This window comes from Lissotriton vulgaris, chromosome 3_1, assembly GCF_964263255.1.
Source record: "Lissotriton vulgaris chromosome 3_1, aLisVul1.2, whole genome shotgun sequence".
Lineage (NCBI taxonomy): Eukaryota > Metazoa > Chordata > Amphibia > Caudata > Salamandridae > Lissotriton > Lissotriton vulgaris.
Genome location: NC_141689.1, coordinates 428,395,536 through 428,419,465, shown reverse-complemented (window position 1 = coordinate 428,419,465; position 23,930 = coordinate 428,395,536). Strand labels below are relative to the sequence as shown.

Genomic DNA, 23,930 nt, shown 5'->3' with positions numbered 1-23,930 from the left:
CCCATCTGCTGCTGGCGCCACTCAGAGTCAGTTAATTCAACTTCTGTACCTATCTTAGTGGCAAGGTTGTGCAGCATAGCAAGGTTGTGCAGCATAGCACAAGTTGCAATGATTTTGCAGCAGATGATGGGTGTGTACTGACGTGTGCCTCTGCTTTTCTGGGGGCAGTGGAACCTGCTTTTCAATAGTCCAAACGTGCGCTCCACAACATTGCGTGTTGATTTGTGTGCCACATTGTATCGTCTCTCACTCTGGGTTGATGGGTTTAGGTAGGTAGTGAGGATAAATGACCGCACAGCATAAGCGCTATAACCTAGGTGAGAAAGAGAGTGCCATTAATTACATACACCAACACTTTCATCTGCAGTATCCATCAGGGTGTGTCACAGTGATTTACCTAGCAGGTATCCTTCTCCAAATTCTCCCACAGCCAGGCGTGTGTAGGTCCCACTGTTCTGGAAGATGTATGAGTCGTGGGTGCTCCCTGGAAATTTGGCCACGATGTTGGTGATTATGTTGACAGCATCGCAGATTACCTGCACATTTATGGAGTGGGTGGATTTTCTTTTTCTGTAGATATACTCAGTGGCTGCAAGTGGGCAGATTGGAATTTGTGTCCCATCAATGCACCCTTTGACATGCGGGAACTGTGCCATTTGGTAAAAGTCAGTCTTGGTTTTCAGCAGTTCCGCCTGTGTGTTTGGGAAGCGTATGTAGTGATGCATTCTCTGCATCATGGCATCCAGGAACTTCTTAAAGAAACGGGACAGGCAACTCTGTGACACCCCACTTACCACAGCTATCACCCCCTGGTAGCTGCCAGATGCAAGTAGCTGTAGGCTGCGGAGCACCTGCACATCTGGTGGTATGGCATGCGCCCTTGGTGTTGGATGCTCCAGGAATGGGTGCAGGTCTCTTATCAGGTCCAGGATGGTGTGGGGGTGTAGCCTGTAATTTTCATGGATCTCAGCCTCAGTCAGTTGGAAGAGTGTGCTGCGCTGTCTGTAAACGCGCTCCTCCCGTCTCCAGATCCTCACTCCCGCTGCTTGTAACCGTAGCCGCCTTGCAATTACATAGAAGGTCGCCATAGTGATCACACTGTTGCATTTTTTGGACTGTTTAAATACATTGCACCTGATTACCACCTGATTTACCGATTTTTCCTACATCTCTTTTCTCGTTTTTACCATTTCTAATTTACTGAATCCGTATTTGGGTGTTCGGTAATTCCGAATCGGTAAATTAGGTATCGGTAATAAGAAATCAGTATTTACCGATTCCTTAATACCGAATCCTCCCTACATCTCAAATGCCTAAATACCGGTCGGTAATGGTGACATTTTACGAATTTCACCGTTACCGAACGGTATTGGGCCACCTACATATGGCCCTTAGTCCCCTGTCCTGAACTTTCAAGAAACAAAACATATGAGTGGACAGGGTAAGAAAATCTGCCCCCCCTTGGCCAAATTGGGAAGATCCAGAGGTCCACAACTCCAGGACCAAAATGGAAAAAATCGCAGTTTTTTCCGTGGTCCTGCAGGATCCCTGCGGAATCGGGAAAAAAAATTAAATGGCATACTAGACTGCATTCTTTAATTAGGGGGAGGGGGCACGGAGTCACCCTCCCTGAGCCACATTCAGCCCTTGGACTACATTTCTTGAGGCCCAAAGTATATTTGAAGGGGAGGGGGCCTCGAGATCCCCCTCCCGAGCAATTAATGGCCATGGGCTGGCTCACATACTGTGTCCCCAGGAGCCCACCCCTGGAACACAGTGGTGCCCACATCGACTCAGTGGGAACATGTTTGCTTCTGTCTGGAGGGAGCATTTTCAAAACTCCCAGCAAACAGAAGTAAACACAAAGAGGCAGATTTAGGTTTCCTGGCGCATCCCCCCAAATTACGAGGGATGTACCAGGAAAGATGCGTCATGCAAGTTTACCCTTGCATCACCACAGATGCATCATGGCGCGACACAACTCCAGCACTGTTCCAACCCTGCCTATGTTCAACATGGTGCGTCAAGCCTTATGCCTGCTTCAAGCAGGCAAAAGGTTTTGACGCAGCGGCGTCTGAAAAGTGACTAGGTGAAATCTTGTAGATTTCACTCAGGCACTTTTCGGATGCGTTCCTGCAATGGAACACTCCCCCTCTCCCCCCCACCCCTGCGCCGGAATTCTCACATGAAACCTGACGCAGGTTTCATGGGGTGCAGGGCTTTACAACGTGACGCATCTGTCTAGATGCGTCAAGTTGTAAATAGGGCGCAACGTGGCGCATGGTTTACACTGCCGCTGCGTCACAGAAGTGACGCATCAGTGGCGCAAATGAGGCGCAAGGGGCTTGTAAATCTGCCCCAAAGTCTGCTCCCAGTGGGCGGGAGCTTTAAAAATGCACCCGCCAGCTGGGGACAGACTTCAGCTCTTTTTCCCTGCCCGCACTGATGCGGCCAGAGAAACAGTTCAACAGATTGCTCCTGACCGGAGAGAGCAGCATAAATAGCTTCTCCCTTGGGATGGGAGCAATGCCAGCTCCTGCAATATGCAGGGAACTTGCTAGGTCTGTGGGGGTCCTGGGGCTCCCCGCAGGCCTCCAAGACCTGCGTGGTTGATACCCTGGGGGAGCACCAAGCAGGGCCGGCCCAAGGCATGTGCAAACTGTGCACCTGCACAGGGCCGCCAAACCCCAGGGGCCGCCACGAGGATCGGATCGGAAGGATCACTGGCGGCCCCTGGCAGGATTTGGCGGCCTCCGGGCAATGCGTGAGCGTGCTCCCTCTTATAACCTGATATAATCTTCTGCAGGTTGAGCTCGCGCTGCTTCCAGGAAAGCAAAAGAATTTGTAAACAGCGACAAATACTCATTTTCCCATCACTGTCTATCTGGCTCCAACAATAGAAGACCTCGCGTGCCAATCACATATCTGAACAGTGGTGCACAGTAAGACAACTGGAGAGAACTGTGGCTTTATCTTTGGACATTGTTAGAGTCGTGGTGGAATCTTTAACATGTGTGCTAAATCAATAGAGGCCCAGCAAGTGCAAAATAGTTGTTTTTGCGACAAGCAGATATCACACCCAAAAGCAAAACACGAGCTGAAAGTATAGGCTTACAACGCAAGCAGCTTGCAATGCCTGCCTAGGCACCTGTCTCTAATGGTCTTATTACGTTCTAACATCACTAGCACCGGGTAACAAGAAAATTACATTAGTACTTCACAGTAATGAATGATTACAGTTCAGCTGTGACGTCAGATTCCATGCTGCCAGAGGCAATCCAGAAGCATACCACATGACAGAATTACATCTGCTGCATATCAAACACAGTTTTTACCTCTCTAAATATTGCCCCCTAGAAAGTCATGCCTCTAACTCATAAGTGGCCACTTATGAAAAGTACATTTATATATTATAGTGCTGGAGTTATTTTCGAGAAAACAGAAATTTTATCTGCAGGTTACCTCACATTTTGAAAGTGACTTACTTTACATTTTACATTAGCGATTTTGACAAGTTACAAACTACAATTTGGCATGTTTATTTTTTCATGGTATAAATTTCAGTCATTCCGCAAACCTGAAACGAGATAATGTATTTTATTAAACTGAGCAAGAAACTATGAATTTAAAAGTTGATTACTGGAAGAGTGACTTTCTGTGAGTATCATATAATATATGGAATAAAATACCTACTAGTTTTTTTTCAAAAAGGATACTGTAAGTCTCTTCAGGCTTCGGTGATTTTATAAACTACCTCAATATTTAACCTTGCTCTCTAAATGGTCACAAAACACTTAAGTGACTTGCTATATTCATAGAAGGGAGTTCTTTAGCCCTTTTTCTTTGCAGATTTATATAGCGCAAACTTGACCCGAAAGTAATGGAGCGCCTTGCATAAGTACCAGTTTCATTACACAAGGACATGTTGTTTTCACTGCAGCCGCGTAGCTAGGGGGGGGGGGGCCGGGTGGTCCGCATAATTTCGGGGGCGTCGCGTGGCACTGTGGCCTTTTGCGGCCTTTAATATGTATGTGGGCCTTGGGACACTGTGTATTGTCCACAAATAAATTAGAAAGGCTGTGTGTGGCCCAGTTTGAAAGTGCGCGCAGCTGTTCTTCAAAAATTGCGGTCGCAAAGTCCCGGTCCCGACTCCCGCGTTTTATTTGCTGCCAGCATTTTAATTTGCTACTGTCCGCCCGTCCGTCCGTCCCAGCCTCCAGGCCCGTCAATCAGACTTGTAGCGCGCAAGCGCTACCAATGACGGCCCTGGGGCGACATTAAATCATGTATTATTTTTTCTGGCCCTGCCCCCGTGTCGGGATGAGTAGGACGTAGCAGTTAGCGTCAGGCGCTTCAGCGCTACGCGCTCGCGCACTCATTTTGGCCTGGGGCAGTCGGCGCTGTTCTGCTCTCTAGTCAACCACCCCTGGCTGCCTTGTATAGAGACAGACTTTGAAGTGCATCATTCACGAGTGAGGTAACAGAGCTTTCACTGGGTAGCATAGATACCAACAGGGCTTTAATTGGGATATAAAAAATGGGGGGGGTTCTCTCAAAGGCGGGTGGCCGATTTAATTAAGGGCGTGGTTTTAAGACACACTAAAAAGCTTGTATTTTGCTGTTTCTGTCATTGCATTCGGATATGTGATCAGCCCTGTATATGATACATCATGCTCACTCTGTCTAGGATTTGATGAGATTTAAAAATAATGTAGGAGAACTTGGTGTGGTTTCCCTGCCCACTCAAGGAGGCAACAATAACATGCATGGTGCCAGGCGTGTGCTCCACTGCTCTCGCCTTCTGCTTCTTGTTGGAAGGGCCTCTCAACATGTAAGGGTGAGGGGGGACAGGACTAGACTCGGCTACACCATTTTAGCAAAATAATGGGGAGCGGAAACAACCTTGTAGGCCCCTTATAGGAGAGGATGTGGCGCAATGGCCAGAGGGAGCTGCCAACTTTGGCACTGGGGAACCAGGTTCGAGTCTCAGCAGCGGCTAACATCCAGTGATTCTGGGCAAATCACTTAATCTCCCCGTGCCTACCAAAAATTGTGTTCTTGTGTAATATAACTGGTGCTCATGTAATACCGTCTTGTTCGCGCTATATAAAACGGGAAAAAAACTCTGATTTTATCACAGAACACTTGACCAGTGGACGACATAACTGTTTTAAAGTTTTGTGAAACGAAGCAGCAGCACGCTAATATTTGACAAAAGGCACTGACAAAACAGTTACTGCAACTATAAAAAGTTGAACACTTAATTAAAAATAAAATTGGGTTAAACCACAGAGCATGCAAGCAGTTTACAAAGGGTAGCAAGCGTATGTTGCATAGGGGTGGTGACTGCTGCCCAAAATGCCACCTTTAGAAAGTCTTTGGGACATCCTTTTTTATATTTTCATATATGCTGCCAACAGTACTTTAAAAAGAAAAATAAGTGCAGGTACCCTATATACAACAGTACCTGTTTATTTCTGAAAAGGGTTGGTTCTTTCCCATTAAAGTGTATGAAGTGCAGGTACTCTCCCTCTCCAAATAAAGAAGTGTAGGTACTCAGAACCCGACATTGCAGTCTCATTTAAAGCACTAGCCGTCAAGATGGTCCAGTGAGTTGGGCGTTTCCGTCTGCCCTCTGCAATGATCGCCAGGGCACGAGTTTTAATCCTTGAAACGTCGAGTCAGCGTTCCATCTTCCTAAAGTGAATAAACTGAGCACTATTAAGTCAAATGACAGAAACATCACTGACCGTTTTGCAGAAACACCCCACTGAGACCCCAAAATCAGAGCATATTTATTGGCACCATTTTTGCTACTTTTGTGATAGGGATTCAGATAAATTCTGGTTTCACCAGGACAAGCAAGACACAAAGTGAAGTCACAGTTGTTACTGTTTTCTAAAAAGCATGTGTAAAGAAAAAAAAAATGTCAGCATTTTTGAAATGTGCACGATTTAGGACTACATCTGAAGGAAAATCAGTCTGCTCCAAATTTTATATATATTATATATTAAAGTGTCTTTGCTCGTTCTTTTAAATGAAGAATTGCTCATGGACAATGGCTTGTCTGTTAAAATCTCAATGATCGCATAAATTGATTTATAAGCAAAAAAAGTGAGTTGATATGGTCAGCAATGGTTCCACAATTGTTTCCCTGGTACAAAGATCTCTCTGTAATGTGGACTCAGACACTCATTTTGGGGACAATTTCATATTTGAAAAGTGCCAACATTGTGCAAAATGAATTGGACACTGGTATCTGCACCTTAAGTTTATGTAACCGGCCCAGTCACGTATAGGTATTGAAATGGCATAAGCGAGGCATGAAGCAATATGTAAAATAAAGTTATTTGATTGGGGAGTATTATCACTCTTTTTGTGGCTGGGGGGAGTTGTGCTGGATCCCTGGGGGGCTATTAGTGCACTGGGCGCAGCTGCCATTAAAAGTGTGTGTACACGCTAAGCATAACATGGGGCATCTTAATTTTAAAGTTAATTAAGGGCGTGGTTTTAAAACACACCAAAAAGCTGTGTTCACCATGGTGTGTCAACTGACTTGTATTTTGCTGTTTGTCATTGCATTCGGATATGTGATACATCATGCTCTAGGAGCACAGGGGGGCTTATTTACAAGCCCCTTGCGCGACCAGTGCGTCACTTTTAATGTGGGAAAAAGTGGCGCACCGGCGGCGCAAGGGGCTTCTAAATAAAATAAGCCCCAGGGTTTTTACTGGTCCATGCGGTAAGTCGTGAGGGGGTGGCACCATGAGTTACCCGCACCGGGTGACACCAACCCTAGTGACGCCACTGTGTATAGGCATAGAAATCATAACCATATTTAGACTTGGCTCCGCCCCGTCCGGACCCCCTCTTCCGGGCCCCCACCTACGCTTCCTGCACAGGGCCACCATGAGCCTAGAGCCGGCCCTGCACCAAGGCACCCACTTTTAATTAATGCAGGCCTGTAACTGACACCAAGTCTACTGAAGACTGAAAGAGAGTGCAAGAGAGAGATTTGGATCCTGATCTCCTTACATTCAGTACAGAAATAGTAATGCTGTACTGTGACCAAGAACCTGATCGCAATAATAAAATGTCACTTTACACTGAGGCACTGCAATTATGATCTACGGCTGTCTTGTCTATAATATTGAAAATTAAATAGAGAACAACAGTAACTGTTTAAGACAGGGTTTGCATTCATAGTAGGATGGTGTTTGAATGATGACTCACTAAGCATGTTTGCTCCAACAGGCTTCTAGGAGTTCTGCTGCAGCAGTCGACACTGAGTGAAATTAATCACCAGGACAATGAAGTAAGTGACCAATTTGTGCTTTGTAATTCGTGGCATTATACAAGTGTTTTACTTGGTCATCTCATACAGAAATGCTCATTTTAATTTAGTATATGACTTTTAACATTATTTTAGCAAGCAAGAGCAGAGTTGTCATCCAGCTGCATTCTTCACAACACAAGTATGTTTGTGCAAATATGACAGCCAAGCAAGTATAATACATGGTCACTATCACTATGAAAATGTACTCTCTATCTGCTTTGGATAGTGCTCAAGAAATGATGAAGCAAGCGATATGACAATTCGAGTAAACAAGGCTTAACAAGAATTAATGTATATTCTTCAGTACTGTACAAGATCTCACATGCTTTCCGAATCCAAGCCTAACTTTTGCACATTCGAAAGTTTAGGTAAGGAGACCATATCTAGCCAGGAATTTCTCTTTACGCTATCCTCGATAATATCTTCCTTATATCTGGATTGAAAAAATTCCTGAAAGGCGTTCCTAATATTCGAGTTAGATAGGCGAGGAGAAGTCTCACCCTCTACCCTAATTTCTTTTATATAGTTCCGCACCTGGTCTGTTTTTATTTTCCAGGCGAGAATCTTACCTGCTGCTTTGTCAAACTCAAAATGAGAAATTTTACTGACTTCCCATTTTCGGGCGATTCTCTCTTGGAGAATAATTTCGAGTTGTTTTTTAAGAGAAGCTAGGGGCATATTATCAAGGGGGTTTATCTCCGCTTTTTTGGCTTTAGAAGCCAAGAAAGCGGAGATAAAATTATCTCCCTATTACCAAGCTGTCGCTAACACCAGTTAGTGACAGCTAATAGGAGATAGCAACCATCTTGGGCCCCGCTTTGCATGTCAGTGATATTTATCACTAATGACATGCAAAGTGGGCGTGCCAAGATGTTAGCGACTGAAAACAGTCCCTAACATCGCTATCTCCTATTACCAACTTTTGGAGATATTCGCGCTAAGCGCGAATATCTCCAAAAGCTAACACCTGCCCTGAGCAGTTCTTAGCCATGTTATCCAATGGGAGGTGGATAACATGGCTAAGAGCATTTGCTCGATAATGCATGAATATCGCTGACTTTTCAGCGATATTCATGCATTGCGGCCGTTTTTTATCGCATTTGCGATAAACCTTGCTAATAGCAAGGTTTATCTGCGATAAAAATCGCCGATGTGCGGCGATAATTTTCGTCTCTAAACAAGTTAGAGACAAAAATTATCGCTAGTTGTTGGTAATATGCCCCCTAGTTTTTCATGATCTTCCCTTGAATCTATGTGAGCACCTACTCTATGCTCGATGCTGTACATTTCCTCTTTTAACCCCTTGATGGTGTCCCTATATTTCCTTCTTCTATAAGAGGCTCTATTGGTAATACAGCCTCTCCAGAAAGCTTTCAGGGCGTCCCAAACAACAGAGATGTTTGCATAGTTCAAGTTTGCTTCGAGAAAATGGGTTTGTCTTCTTCTAATAAAATGGTATGATCAAAGGACCATGAACTATGCCGATGTTGCTGTGTGGGAATTAGACTAAAGACTATTGCCGAGTGGTCAGAAAGATGGGATGGCAAATATATAAGATCTTTAACTAAGTCTTTAAGGCAATAACTAAACAAAGCATAGTCTATTCTGGACCTGTGTTTATATTTTAGGTTCTTAAAAGATACCCCCAATTGATCCCCCGGCCGTTCCCTCCAAATATCTGCAAGCCCTAACTGTGTCATCTTTATCAAAAGAATTGCCTTGATTTTGAAGGGACACAGGCTCTAGAGCTTGGAGATTTGTCTAGTTTGGGATTTAAAACAATGTTGAAATCCCCAACCCAAATTACAGGGATCCGGGAGGTCAATAAGGTGGTTGTGAATGATGTCTAGATATGAGGGGTTGTCCTGATTTGAACCATAATAGCCCAAAAGAGAAAAAAACATACCCCTAAAGAAACTCTTAATATCAGCCATCTCCTGCTATGGTCTTCCCTACATTCCAGAATCTGGACCTTAGCTTGTTTTTTAAATATAAATAAAAGCCCTCTGATATTCGCAGTTTGATCTGTGCAATAAAAAGTGTCTACCCATCTCTGATTCTTTAATAGATCTATATTGTCTGAGATTTAAGAAGATGAGTTTGCCGGGGAATCTCTCAAATATTGAAGTATTCTATCTCTTCTACCTTTCGTGCGCAGGCCATTGACATTCCAGGACAAATAATGGAGCGATGTCATGAGACCATATCTTCCCCACCTACCACTGTCGATTCACTACAGAGCCCTAGATCTCGCCCTATCCTGGTCTGAAAAAACTGTGCAATACCCGATACAAACCCCAAGTACGCTTAAAAATTAAATGATGCTTATAGGGTACCGGCATATGAGGAATTTTTAACATTACACCCCTTGCACCCCCAGTGCCCCCCCCAACCCCCTGGGAAACCCATCCTTGATTTCGCTGGCCTGGTGTAAGACCAGAGTTTACGTCCCCCAACTGTCTCCCTCCACCCTACCCTCTACAATCTATGACTAATACTAAAAAGAAGAAAAGATATCGGAATCCCCCCATCTCAATTCTATACAGGGAAGTAATTTTATTACCGATTATATTATTCTCCCTCGTCGTTATCTTTTTCATTTATTCCCCTTTTATTTGTGATTTATAATTTATTTTTGTATTTTGTATTTGAATTTCTATAAATATATATTTTTTTTATTATTATTTTTTGTTTTTGTTTTCAACTCATCCAAATTTTTTTTTTGTAACTTTGTTAGATAAGTACAAATTTTTCAAGCATATATTATTTGACCTTTTTTTGTATTACAAAAAAACAACTCCACCTTCCTACCCCTATTCGAGTCAAACTTAATTCTCTACCCCAAAAAATTTAACTTAAAGATTCCAATAAATCGTCAGCCTCGTGTGGAGATCTAATATTGTACATATTATTATTTTACATGATTTTCAAGAAGGCGGGGAATCTCATTTGAACAGTAGCGCCCAAGGATCTGAATTTTTCCATTCTTTGGCCCAGTTCCCCTTGCCGATCCAGAGTAGCTTTAGATAAATCTGAGCGCTCTTCAAATGGGAAATCCGGACCCTTTAATGATTTAACTTTCAGTGCCAGGTTTAAGATCTTTTCCTTTACTGTATAAGTGAGAAAATTCACTTGAATTTTCCTGGGTTTGGTCCTGCCGGGATTTAATCGGAAAGGGTCTCTGTGCACCCTTTGAATGTCTTTTTCCAAAAGATCGACCGGCTCCTCCAGGTTCAGCGAGGCTTTTAGTAATGCAACCACAAAGGTCTTGATGTCGTTACCTTCCTTACCCTCCAGAATTTTCAAAAGGCGGAGATTATTTCTCCGTGAGTAATTCTCGAGTGACTCCACTCTCTCCCGCATGATATCTCTGTCTCTATGCAGAGCTTAAATTTTCACTTCTGCAGAGCCCAGGTGCGCCTTAAGCTCCTCTGCTGAGCCTTCCAAGGAGTCAGTTCTTTTGTTTAGTATGTCAACTTTTTTCTCCAGCACCTCACAAGCCGCCCTTATCTCTCATTGATTATGTACAGAGATCGTAAAGACTTGTTTTATATCTGCTTTTAGAGAGGCGAGGAGACCCTCTATCGAGGCCCCCGCTTGACTCTCTTCCCCGCTTAAGCCAAGAGCTTCTGATAAAGGGAGACAAAGTGGGCAGAGAGGGGGGAGGAGGCCCCGAGGTTTCTGAAGTTACTGAAGGAGTCACCCCCATGAGGGGTGTGTTTTCCATGCTGGTTGAGTTATTGACTGACCCTGGAGATGATGCTAAGATTTCCACTTGCTCCATCTGTTTAACCAAAGAATTCGATAGAACACGAGGTATTCCGAACAGGACTTTAGGCTCTTCAGAAGTGATACTGGAGACTGAGAAAGGATTATATCGAACCGTCGGGTCGATAGGGTCATTGGTAGTCACTTGATTTTGGTTTTGAATATTCAAGATCTGGGGTTGTACTCTGAAGGAGCGCAAAAAAGGAGTAATGCACACTGAGCTGTTTTTCAGCGTGGTTTTTGACACTTTCTGAGGGCCTTTATTTCTGGCCTCCCTGACACCCCTCAACTTCACTTGACGACCTTGTGGTGAAACTGCCACCTTCTGCCGATGAGAGTCACCAATAGAACCACCCGGCGTAGTATCTATGCCAACAGTATTTACTCCTGAGCCTTCCCTTGTAACACCTTCCTGAAAAACTTGAGTGCTCTGGTTATCCTTAGCCCATTTAGCATTTTTTTTCTGCCCCTTCTTACCAGTAACGTTGTCTGAGGTAGGGGAGACAGCCCCTTTAGGCTCTATAACCTGTATAGCCTCACAAGAGCCCACCTCTTGCGTGGGGGAAACCACACTCTTACCGCTTTGGCTCCTCCGGTGGACACACGTTTCCCAGGGCCAGCCAACCTGCTAACACTGATGATGAAGTAAGTAGGGCCATTTCTCAGTTGAAGCGAGGGAAGGCGGCTGGCCCAGACGGCCTACCAGGGGAGTTATATCGCTCACTCAAAGAGGGCATTACTCCAATCTTGGGGAGAGTCTTTAACAACATCCTCTTGGAGGGTGATGATCCCCCAAATTCATGGAGTGAGGCGACGGTAGTGCTGATTCTTAAACCAGGGAAGGATCCGACTGATTGCGGGTCCTATCCCCAATCTCACTCCTCAAAACAGATTATAAAATCTTCGCTGCCATCATGTCAAACAGGTTGGGGGGTTTGGCCGACATCATTATCCACCCGGATCAAAAGGATTTCGTTAAAGGGCATCAATTGGCGGACCTTACATATGATCTGGTAGGCGCCATTGACATCGCATCCACCTTCTCTCTTCCTTTGGCCGTTTTAACCCTCGATGCCACAAAAGCTTTCAACAGAGTTAACTGGGCATACCTGTCTGCTGTAATGAAAACATTTAATTTAGGAGACAGATTTTGTCGAGCAATAGAACTCCTATATAAGGCCCCGACAGCTCGATTGCTAGTGAATGGCTCACTGACTGAGGCTTTTAAGATCACAAGGGGCACAAGACAGGACTGCCCGCTTTCCCCCCTCCTTTTCAACCACTATATCGAACCCTTTGCTCAGGTTCTAAGAGAAGATCTTAACATCTCTTCTTTTAAATTTGGAGGGTGGGAAAGACGGGTGGCTCTATATGCTGATGACATCCTCATATTAACATCTGACCTTGATCAAGCTTTTCCAACGGTTATCAAGAGGGCGGAGGAGTTCGGCAAGGTCTCAGGCTATAAAATGAATGCCAACAAGACTGAAATTATGGCCTGGAACATTAGTGATTCACAATTCAATGTTGGTTCCACCTTGCGCTATTTGTGGATTAGAATAACACAGGAGGTAGAGAGAATCCCCGAATATACCCTAGATAGGGTGTTTAAAGAGTGAGAGAAGCTGTTGAAGTCTTGGCCTCACCTCCCCTTATTGATCTTAGGGTGGATCAACATAGTAAAGATGTCCATCTTGCCCAAACTCACATTCCTCTTCAATTCCATCCCTTTGGCGTTTGATATTAAGCAAATTGAGAAATGCCAATGGGAATTAAACTCCTTTATCTGGAAATACAAGGCCACTAGATTGGCTTGGAAAAAGCTTAGGCGTAGGAGGGAAAAGGGGGGTTGGCATTACCGGATTTGCAATATTATGCATGGGCTTTTCAGCTCTCGCATTCAAGAATGCTGTTAAAATCACCCACTATCACACCGGGGGAAGAAATGTTTTGGGCCATGTTAAAGGGAGCGGACCTGTCAGCAGAAGGTTTTTTGTTTAAATTTGGAGACCAAATTTATTTTTAAAAATCAAATAAAAAAAATTCCAATCATTAGCCAGAAGTGGGTCTCAGTTACTTTTCAAGCTTTGCACCACTGTGGGAATCGCCAGGCACTCCACCTTGCCTCCAGGATAATCTGAGTACCCCGGTGAGGGATTCGGGTATTTTAAAGTGGGGAGACCTGCTAGCTGGAGGTTCGCTACTGTCCTGGGAAGATCTACGGGAGAAAGTAGGACCTGGGTTATCTAGGTTTAAGTACATTCAGATGAATAGTTGGGCCCAGGCTCAGTCCAGACAGGGTATCCCTCTGGGGCAGGTCAGCAACCTGGAAGACCTGTTAGTGACAAGGCCCCGGGGTAGTAAGGAGGTTTCACTCTGGTATTAGGCAATCGAGGAAGAGGTAGATGGCGATTTTAAACTTGCTGAGGAGGTATGGGGAGACCAGTTAGACATCCAATGTGCACAGGTTTGGTTGGACTCATTCACTCTGATGCATAAAATTGTGAAACCTGCCTGGCTGAAACGAAATCATCTTTTCACAGCACACCGAGCGTACCTCTCTCCTTTAAAGTTATCGAAATTCCAGCCAGGGAAAGTATGCAATAATTGTGGCCTTCCAGAAGCATCTGATGTGCACATGTTTAAGGACTGCTCTTCTATTCAGTCTTTTTGGGATGAAGTGAAGAAGTCTTTGGATTCTATCCTGAAGGTTTCACTGTCTATCAGTCTCCCCCTAATTATGGGCCCGATTATGATCGCGTTCAATCCGCATCCTCCGGGCCGGCGGAAGCCACCGCCGGCCCGGAGAATGCGGATGCACCGCGGCGGACCCAGAAAAGACCCCCCCGCCAGATTAGGATGGCTGGGGGTCATTTTTCCGTCCGCCGCTTTTCCGCTGCATCGCTTTTCGACCGCGGCGGAAAAGCTCTAATATGGTGGCGGTGTCTATCACACACCGCCAGCCATATTAGGATGCCGGCGGAGACATGCTTTTCCACGGCGGGTCTTCCACTGTAGAAAAGCATGTGGAGTTTGAGTATGGGGGCCCGTTGTGGGCCCCCAGGGGTGTTGGAGGGTAGGGGGGTGCACATGGGGGGGTACCTATGGTACCCCCTGCCTTTGCATGCACGAAGCGGCAGGCACCACGCGGTGCCTGCCACTTCGTGCATGCAAAGGAAAACATGCACATTTAACCTTGCGGCGGGTGCTGCTTGAAGCAGCATCCGCCGCAATGTTAAATATAGGGGATGTGACCGCCAGGGTGGCGGTCACATCCTAATTCCGAGGGAGGGAGGGAACGCCGCAGCCCCTGCGGACGGTCCCTCCACCTCGGGGTGGCGGACGGACGCTGGTCTGTCCGCCATCCTAATCGGGCCCTAAATTTGGCCTAGATGTCAACATTTCGGGTCAAGCCAGATCTTTCCTGTTCTATGCAATCCTCATGCCCAGAAGACAAATTTGTAAGTTCTGGATAGACTCTGCCGCTCCAACGCACTCAGGATGGCTGACTTCGCTATATGAAACCTCTAGGGTGGACATGGCAAGGCCCTGCAGTAGGACAAAGCTTGCATTTTGGGATCTATTGGTACAGTGGAAATAGGACGCCTGTTTTTTTTTTTTACCGGGCCCTATGATTATGCCTTTACTGCTTCATGGATCATCGTATCGGGTCTTCCAGGTTAACCAACATGGTCCGGCAGGTTGAAAAATACCTTGGTGGAGTAAACCAGTATACCCTCCAATTATGAATGCTCCCTCCTCCATTCAATCATTCCATCCACTGGGCAGCAAAACTTTTGATCCATTTGAACTAGAAACAAAGATTTGGTTATGAAAATCTACAGATTATGCAGCAGATGATGATTTATGTGTCAAAAACAGCAAATCCATAATTGTGCAAAAAATGCTGTGGCATCGCATAATTCCAGTGGCCCTGATATGATTATAGAAGGAAATTAATCTGGTGTGAATTACGATGAGTTTAATACCCACTGAGAAGAATATACATTATTCAATTTGCCAGTGTTCCTTTCTGAAGGAAGGGTCACCTTAAAGTTTAGGATGGACTGTTACTGTGAGGAGCATGGATAGAACTGGTTTGCATAGTGCAAGCCTCTCTCTAGTGTGACACACTGTTCCAAAAACGATGGCTCGGGACAGGGTCAGTGTGGCCTACATAGCAATCAGACAGTGCCGATGGACTGGTCTGATAGGTCAGTATGTAGGCCAGTTTTTGGGCTGTTAGTTGGCCCGTATTATGGTCTACTGGGCCGGGCTTTACTGTTCATTTTTCTGATATAAAAACAATCGTTGCCTGCATCAAGCTCACACCAATTACAGTCTAATAATCCTTGCAAAACACTTTTATTGCGTGTCCTTACAAGTTCAGAAATCTCCCAATTTACAATTAAGGACCACTTTATTTTAGCTACTGCGGGCTACTTTTATTTTGGTGCCCGCATCTGTTTTCTGTCTCAGTCCCACCCTGGCCTAGAACGCTACCCCGAGCTATTTCCAGTTTCCAGTTGTTTAGACTATCTGTAAGCATTTCTCCCTTCACCTTTTGTGTTTAACTATTATTTCTAATTTTATATCATCAGCATTTCGATACATTCTTTCTGTTTTAAAATAAATATTTTAAATCACGGCAATGACTCTTTATAGGATTACGTGAGTTTAAATTAAATCACTCCTTTTACCTCCCTAGTTTTTGTTTTTAACTTTATGTATTTCATTATGCCCGGAATGCAAACTAATAAATATTTCATATTCGATTAAGTTTAGGGAGAAAACCACAGAGGTTTTATTGCTAGTAAAGATAAGGCAGAATGTGCATCCTATCTAAAGTGCCAGCAGGGACTGAATAACATTTATACATACCTAGAATTTTTTATATTTATTAGAATCATTTATTATAAGTTCTGTAGTTTTCTGGTATAAAAGTATATCAGACTTGTCCTGTATTCTCAAAGCAGCACATAATTAAATACACTTTTTGGATTAGAACAACCACAATAATCCTGATTGTTCGTTCAAAAACATACCAAATGTCCTATTACTTACCGGTAATCTTCATTACTCCGGGTCCCGTTGTCCTCGTCCTCTTCATACTAAAATGTGAGATTAACCATCTCCAAGACAGAAAAAAGAAAGCAGGAATGCTGGTACGCCCCTCCCTCTCCCTATAGGGAGTACATAAGGGTACAGTACCCAGCATGCCTCCTGAACCACCAAGCCCAAGATGAGGGCGGAAAGCCCGGGAGGGAGGGAGGGATGGTATGAAGGGGACGAGGACAACGGGACCCAGAGTAATGAAGATTACCGGTAAGTAATAGGACATTACCCCCAGGTCCCTCCTGTCCTCGTCCCCTTCATACTTAAATGTGAGAATACCCAAGCAGTAACCAGCCATCATCAAACAACAAACTACCAGGACACAGCAAAACAGCCCAAGTGGCGGCCCGACAAATCTCAGAAAGGGACACACCACGAACCTCCGCCCAGGAAGCAGCCATCCCCCGAGTAGAACGCCCCTGAACCCCAGCCGGGGGAGGAAAACCAGAAAGAGAATAGGCCAGAACAATAACCTGCTTCAATCAATGCCCAATGGAAGAAGAAGAAGTACGGCAACCCCTGGAGACAGCACCAATGGAAACAAACAGGATGTCAGAAAGCCGAAAATCACGGGTCCGACCCACATAGACCCGTAAAGCCCGGCAAACATCCAGCAAGGACCACGGAAGGTCATCCACGTCCACCTGAACCGAATCCAAAGCAGGCAGGACCAGCTCCTGAGAACGATGAAATTGGGAGGAAACCTTAGGAACAAAGGAGGAATCCAGACAAAGAACCACCCCATCAGCAGAGAAGACCTGAAAAGGCTCCCGAGCCATCAAAGCACCCAGCTCCCCCAGGCGACGAGCAGAAGTGATAGCCACCAAAAAACCAACCTTCAGGGTGACAAACTTCATATCAACCTCCTCCAAAGGCTCAAAGGGAGCCGCAACCAAAACCCTCAAAATCAAGGGAAGATCCCAGAGAGGAAAAGAAGGACGCACCACAGGGCAGGAATTCGCAAAACTGCGCAACAAACGAGAAACCAAACAATCAACATCAGGCAGGTTCCCCCAAGCAGCCCGAAAAGCCCTGATAGCAGCCCACTGAGCCCGGAGAGTAGAGACAGACAAACGCTTCTCGAACCCATCCCAAAGGAACTGAAGCACATCCGGAAAAGGACAAACCAAGGGTGACAACGCCAGGCCAAGACACCAATGCTCAATGTTACCCCAATGTCCACCATAGGACTGAAGGGTAGAAGGCTTCCGAGACCGCTGAATAGCCAAGGCTAAATGCTCCGGGAGACCCCTATTCCGCCACCCCTGCCTCTCAACCACCAAACCGACAGCCGAAGCCGTCGCAGGGACAACATCGTAGAGGACGTAACGGAGATGGAGGGAAGGGGAAGAACCACGAACCCTGAACAGCCAACAGCATCAGAGTGGGAAACCAAAACCTGCGGGGCCAGAAAGGCACCACCACCATCACCTCCCGACCTTCCATCAGTAGCCGAGACAGAAAGCGAAAAATCAGAACCAGAGGGGGAAAGGCGTAAAGCAGGCGTGAAGGCCACGGAAAGGACAGGGCATTCACTCCCCAAGACCCCTCCTGAGGAATCCGGGAGAAGAACCGGGGAAGCTGCGCATTGAGCCGGGAAGCAAAGAGGTCCAGAAATGGACGCCCAAACCTCACGCACACCTGACGAAAGGCGACCTGAGTCAAGGCCAACTCCAGGGAGGCAGGAAAAAAACGACTGAGGGCATCCGCCACCCCATTGTCCACCCCCCGGACATGTACAGCCGCCAGGGACAAAAGATGGCACTCCACCCAGCAAAAGAAGGGGGACACCACCGCGTTCAGGGACCGGGAATGGATACCGCCCTGGTGATTCAGGATCACTGACAGAACATCGACAGTCAAAATATCGAGAGGACAAAATATCGAGTTAAAAATATCGACTGTAAGAATATCGACTTCCTATCTTCAAACAGGTAAGTACAAAAATATCGACTCCAAAATATCGAGTGTAAAAAATATACTGCCTGATTCATCAACGGGCCGTTTTGCGAGCCCCTAATAGCGAATCATAGCGATTCGCTATTAAGGACTCGCAAAACGGTAATCATGTAGGAATCGCATGATAAAATGCGATTCCTACTGATTCCTTATTTGCGATTAGCAAATTGCTAATCGCAAATAAGGAATAACTCGCCATTCATTCCTATGGGCCAAAAGGCCCATAGGAATGAATGGGGAGTATTCCTTATTTGCGATTAGCAATTAGCTAATCGCAAATAAGATTGCGATTTGAAGGGTGCCAGGGGTGTCCACAGGACACCCTGTAGCACCCCTCAAATGAAACTTCACACAGGTGTTGCACACACACATGTCCAAAGGACATGTGTGTGTGTAACATGCAACTCAGAAAAATGCATTTAAATGCATTTTTCTGAGTTTTCGCAATTTACAGCGAGGTCTGACCTCGCGGTAAATTGCGGCGAGAAATTGCGAATTCGCAAATTTAAATTGGATGTTGAATTGCATTTAAGGAATCTCTAATAGAGATTCCTTAAATGTAATTCCTCGCACATTTGCGACATCGCAATTAGCGATTTTTGCATTTGGGATGCTGAATCCCAAATGCAATAATCGCTCTCGCAAAGGGCCGGATTCTCAGAATCCGGCCCCTTGGGAGCGCAATTTAGGTTCATGAATCGGGCGGATAGACTGTCAAAATATTGATTTTTTTAAATGTCTTAAAAGTAAATTAAAGGTAATATAATAATAAATCAAATTAATTTAAACATATTTAAAATACTTAAATAAACATAAAATTGAGAAATAATTAATGTAACTTAAAAAAAATGTTTTTTAATACATATATATATATATATATATATATATATATATATATATATATATATATATATATATATATATATATATATATATATATATATATATATATATATATATATATATATATATATATTATACCTTTCCCTGGTATATCACGATTTTTATATCAAAAAACCAGTGCCGAGACCCAACGCGTTTCGAAGCCAAGCTTGGCTTCGAAACGCGTTGGGTTGTTTTTTTCGTGAGCCAATAAATACCAACATCAAGCACCATTTGGGCCTCGGCACTGGTTTTTTGATATAAAAATCGTGATATACCAGGGAAAGGTATAATAACGAGGAAGTGGCGATTCCGCCGGGAGCCCGCCGTTGCAAGCGGCTTAAGCTAGCCAAATCCTGTGTGTTGTTATATATATATATATATATATATATATATATATATATATATATATATATATATATATATATATATATATATATATATATATATATACATATCATTTACAAAACATATATGTTAGACCTGACATCATTGGCTTGAGTCTCTCCTCCATTTTTTCTGTTTGCCTCCACTGTTTTACGATGTTTTGCTGGTATATGCTTTGGGCGCTGTGCCACGGCTGATCCGTGCCACAGCGCAAGTGCTCCCGATGTAAATTGATGTATCTATTGTATCCATGTTTGGCTTATTTGGTTTACTGTCAGTCCCTAGTCTAGTGCACCAGGAGTGCCGGGGCTTGTAAATACAAATGCCGCTCGTGGGCTTGCAGCACGTGTTGTGCCACCCACAGGAGCGGCCTCGTAAAAGAATGTCTACGGGTCGGTCATTGCGAGACCCACGTGCAGCCTAGTGCTGTCACGCAGGCTGCGCAAGTATACCTACTTGCCAGCCCCTCCAACCTTCCCTTGACTTCAAGTTAGTCACCCCTATGGTAGGCCCACGGGCAGGGTGCATTGTAAGTATGAGTTATGACACGCCTGACCAAGTTGGCATGTCCTAATAGTGAATTACAGCCATCTTCGTTCTTCACTATTGCGAGGTAGCCTGCTCTCCATTAGTTAGAATGGGCAGCCAGGATTATTAATGCTATGATCCTAGCTGGCTCGGGGAGCATGGTGCAATGTCGAGTTTAGTATCCCTGAACTCGGGGGTTAATTACGCATCCGTTGGTGTGGATGGTTTTTGGACTCTGGGTTCGAAAATAGCACTTTTAGAAAGTGTCTATTTTCTTGTCTAACCATATCTGGTTTCTGCTGGTCTTGCGTGAGTGTGACAGCAGCTGGGTGGCTCCACAGGTCTGGATGAGTCAGTGTGGGATGAGTGGGACATTTGCGTTGAGAGTATGGGGAGAGTAGTTGCTGATAGCCTGCCCTGCCTGATACAATGCTGGCTCCACCTCCTGCCAAGCGGCTGATGGCTCTGTGCCTGCCATGGACGATCCTAGCCCCACCTCCTGCCAGGAGGCCGATAGCTCTGCTCCTGCCAGTGTCAATGCTGGCTCCACCTCCTGCTGGGCATCTGAGGACCCAGCCCTGCTCAGTGAATAGGCCAGGTGCTTCTGGAGGAGTGTGGCTCAATGGTTAGAGCGGCAGACCCTGATGCAGAGTTCTGGCCCGGGACAAGGGTTCAATTCCCGCCTCGGCAGGTCTTGGGCTCAATTTCCTCGGACCTGATAATTCTCGCCTCGGTGCCAATTCTAATCATGGGTCCCACGCTGCAACTCTGGGCAATAGCTTGCTTAACCTCCACACCGGCCCCAACAGCGCTAGGATGCCTGGCTTCACCCTGGGGGTGCCCAGGAGTGGACACTTCACAGGGAAAGCCAGGAGGGGTTCCACAGCGGTATGAGTAATAGCGCCAGGAAACCGCTTGGTGACAGTGCGCTCTACAAATACCTTGACATTTACATTTTTACATTGCCTGGCTCCACCCACAACAGACCCAGGATATTGGGAAATTCCCCGGTATGGACAAAGGGATCAAAGCCAAAAAAGGGTATAAGAGAAGGACCCCTGAACCATGAAATCAGATCACTTCTGACAAGGAACCCTGTAACCAAGGACAAGAGGCCTGCTGATCTGAGGACTTGCCTACCCCTTCTGCCAGTGTGCTGTTTGCTGGGGGGAATCCTGCAGTGCTTCTTTATTTTTGCCAAGGAACCAGGAGAGAGGAACTGTGTGTGTACTCTCACGCTTGCTAAGAAAATCTCCAAGGACTGGAAGAGTGCCAGTCTCCTGCTGAAGTCACAGGGCTAAAGGACTTCATCTGCTTAACGTGCTATTTGCTGGAATCGTGAATCCAGCACCTCTGAAAGAACCAGCAATCTTGACGCCGACAGACGTCGCCGAATCCAGCTCGACGCAGTGGGTAACGGCCCCAGTATCCCGCTTCCTCGACCACCGGCCGCCGGGCCCGACCGACGCCAGCAGCAACGCCAGTGAGTGGGAGTACGGCTCTAGCTCCAAGGGACCTCGTGTCTGCACCGCTGCTGATCGCATCAACTGTGTGCCCTCTCGACGCCGCGAGCGCTGCTCACTCTGTGCAACTGCATCATCGACGACGCCTGCTGAGGCCTGATCGACACCGAAGACGCGACGCCGGATTGCTCGACGCCGCTGATCATCGTGTGCTTCATTTTCCTAAAGGAACTGTGTTGTTGGGGGTCCGTGTGACTCCGGGCTCGACGTAGCGCTCCTCGCGGTCGACGCCGAACCTTTGGATTAACTTTGCCTCGACGTCGTGTAGCCCCCGTGTGGGTTACCCTGTTGCTAGGAACTGTATTGCCAAGAAGAAGATTTGCTTTGATACTAAAGACTTTTGTGCTAAAGAAGAAACCACCTTTGAACTATCCCTTTTTCCTTCCCAGAGTATTTATTAAGATTGTGTACAGTTTTGTCGTTATTTGGTCTTGTGCTAAGCCTTATATAAAAATACTTATTTTTATAATACTACTGTGTCGTGTCCATTTGTAGTGTATTCACTTTATTACTGTATGTGGTCATAATTGCTTAACACACAGCCTCTGAGATAAGCCTGTCTGCTCTGCCAAGCTACCAAGGGGGTGAGCAGGGGTTATCGAAGGGTGTGATCCCCTTGCCCTGACTAGAAAAGGTGTGTCCCTATTTGTCAGAAGTGCATACCTCTGCCAACTAGAGACAGCCGGTTCTAACATTGGATGCAGCGGTGAGGATTTGGACCTTGCATTTATGACCCATGTACAGTGATTAGTGTGCGCTACATAGTGAAAGCAGACCATAACGCAGTCGCAATCTAACTTGGAAGGATCCTATTTTTGGTTCTCCGCTTTTCTGAAACTTGATTTTTTGAACACTGCCAGTTTTGACCATGAGTGACACCGGAGTCACTACCCCTGTTGTTGTTGTTGAAGTGGAGGAATTCGACAGAGCGAAGATAAACGACTACGGCTTGAAGAAACTGAAAGCCTTCTGCAAGCAGTTTAAAGTTCCTACCAAAGGCCTCTCGTTGAAGGAGGAATATCTCAAAGCTCTGGAGGCTTGGTTGGAATCCAGAAATCCCACTGATCCGGTGGTGGTACCGCCAGTGGAAGGGGATGAGGAGGCGCCAGCGAATGGGCCTGAGTCCTCTCCCGGAAGCAGTGTTTCCTCCAAAGGTCTTTCCCCTGAAGAACGAGAAGAAAGGGCGAAAGAGCGAGCCTACAACATGGAAATGGCAAGGCTAAAGATAAATGGGCAGTTGGAGTTAGAAAATGCAAGAGGTAGAAGAGAAGCTGATTTGGAGACCAAAAGGTTAGATTTTGAAAGAGAGAAGTTTGCTTTGAAGCGTGATACCAAGTTGAGGGAGTTGGACATCCAGGCTAAGAAGTTAGAATTGAATCCCTCTGGTGGCAGCATTCCATCTGGGCCTGCAGAAAGTAAGTTTTACTTTCCCAAAGATGTGATAAAGGATTATCATAGAAACGAAGATATTGGTCAGTGGTTTAAGGCATATGAGCTAGCATTGTTGGCCCACCAGGTCCCTGAGAAGAATTGGGGAGCGGGGTTGTGGGGTCGCTTTGTGAATGAGGGTAGAGATACCCTGTTAGACATGCCTGTTGCGGATAGGATGTCGTATGCTCATATGAAGGATGCTTTAATGTTGCGGTATGGCCTAACCCCCGAGAAGTACAGACAAGCTTTTAGAGAATGTAAGAAGTTGCCTGGTACGACGTGGGTTGAATATGTGTCTTATTTTTGCAGAGCCATGGATGGTTGGGTAAAGGGCAGCAAAGTGGAAAGTTATGAAGCTCTTTATGATTTGTTTGCTTGGGAGCACTTGTCGAATAACTGTTTTCCAGAGCTGCGCCAGCACCTGATCGATAGCAAGATATCTAACCCTAGAAAACTTGCTGAGGAGGCGGACCGCTGGGTCAGTACCAGGGTCCACAAGGGTCCAGTGGGAGACTCAGGCAAAGGTGGGCAGGGTCCCCAGCAGAAGAGTGGGGGGACAAGGGTAAACAGAAGGAGTCTCAGAAAGGGCCCCAAAGTAATCCCCAAGGGAACCAAGGGAAAGGTTCCCAGCCTCCCCCTGAGAAGAAGCCAGGGGCCCCGACGGGTAAACCTGTTCATAGGGGCCCCCTAACCTGCTACGGTTGTGGGCAGGTGGGACACCGGTTTTATGACCCCCAGTGTCCCAAGAAGGATTCGAATGCACCGTCCCGTGCACCCCCCCGTCAGTTGGCGAGTGTAGCCCTGGGAGGGGAGGAGATGGTTGTCCATGGTGGGAGGGGTCCCGCAGAGATGTCCCTGGTCTCGCTAGGAGACATGCAAATGGTCCCTCCACCCCCTCTGCCTAGTAACACTAGTAAATATAGGCAGTGGGTGACCATTAATGGCCATAGAGTGGAAGCTCTCAGAGACACCGGAGCAAGTGTGACAGCTGTCAAGTGTCA

General features: G+C 45.9%; 1 protein-coding gene across 1 annotated transcript in view; it reads left to right on the top strand.

Moving 5' to 3' along the window:
* Positions 1-23,930, top strand: part of ANKRD55 (ankyrin repeat domain 55) — a 1,082,889-nt gene that overhangs the window by 504,849 nt on the left and 554,110 nt on the right. Inside the window, exon 5 of the mRNA XM_086960649.1 lies at positions 7,255-7,315. Within this exon, the coding sequence (XP_086816775.1) occupies positions 7,255-7,315 (61 nt within the window). The remainder of the gene's footprint in view (positions 1-7,254; positions 7,316-23,930) is intronic.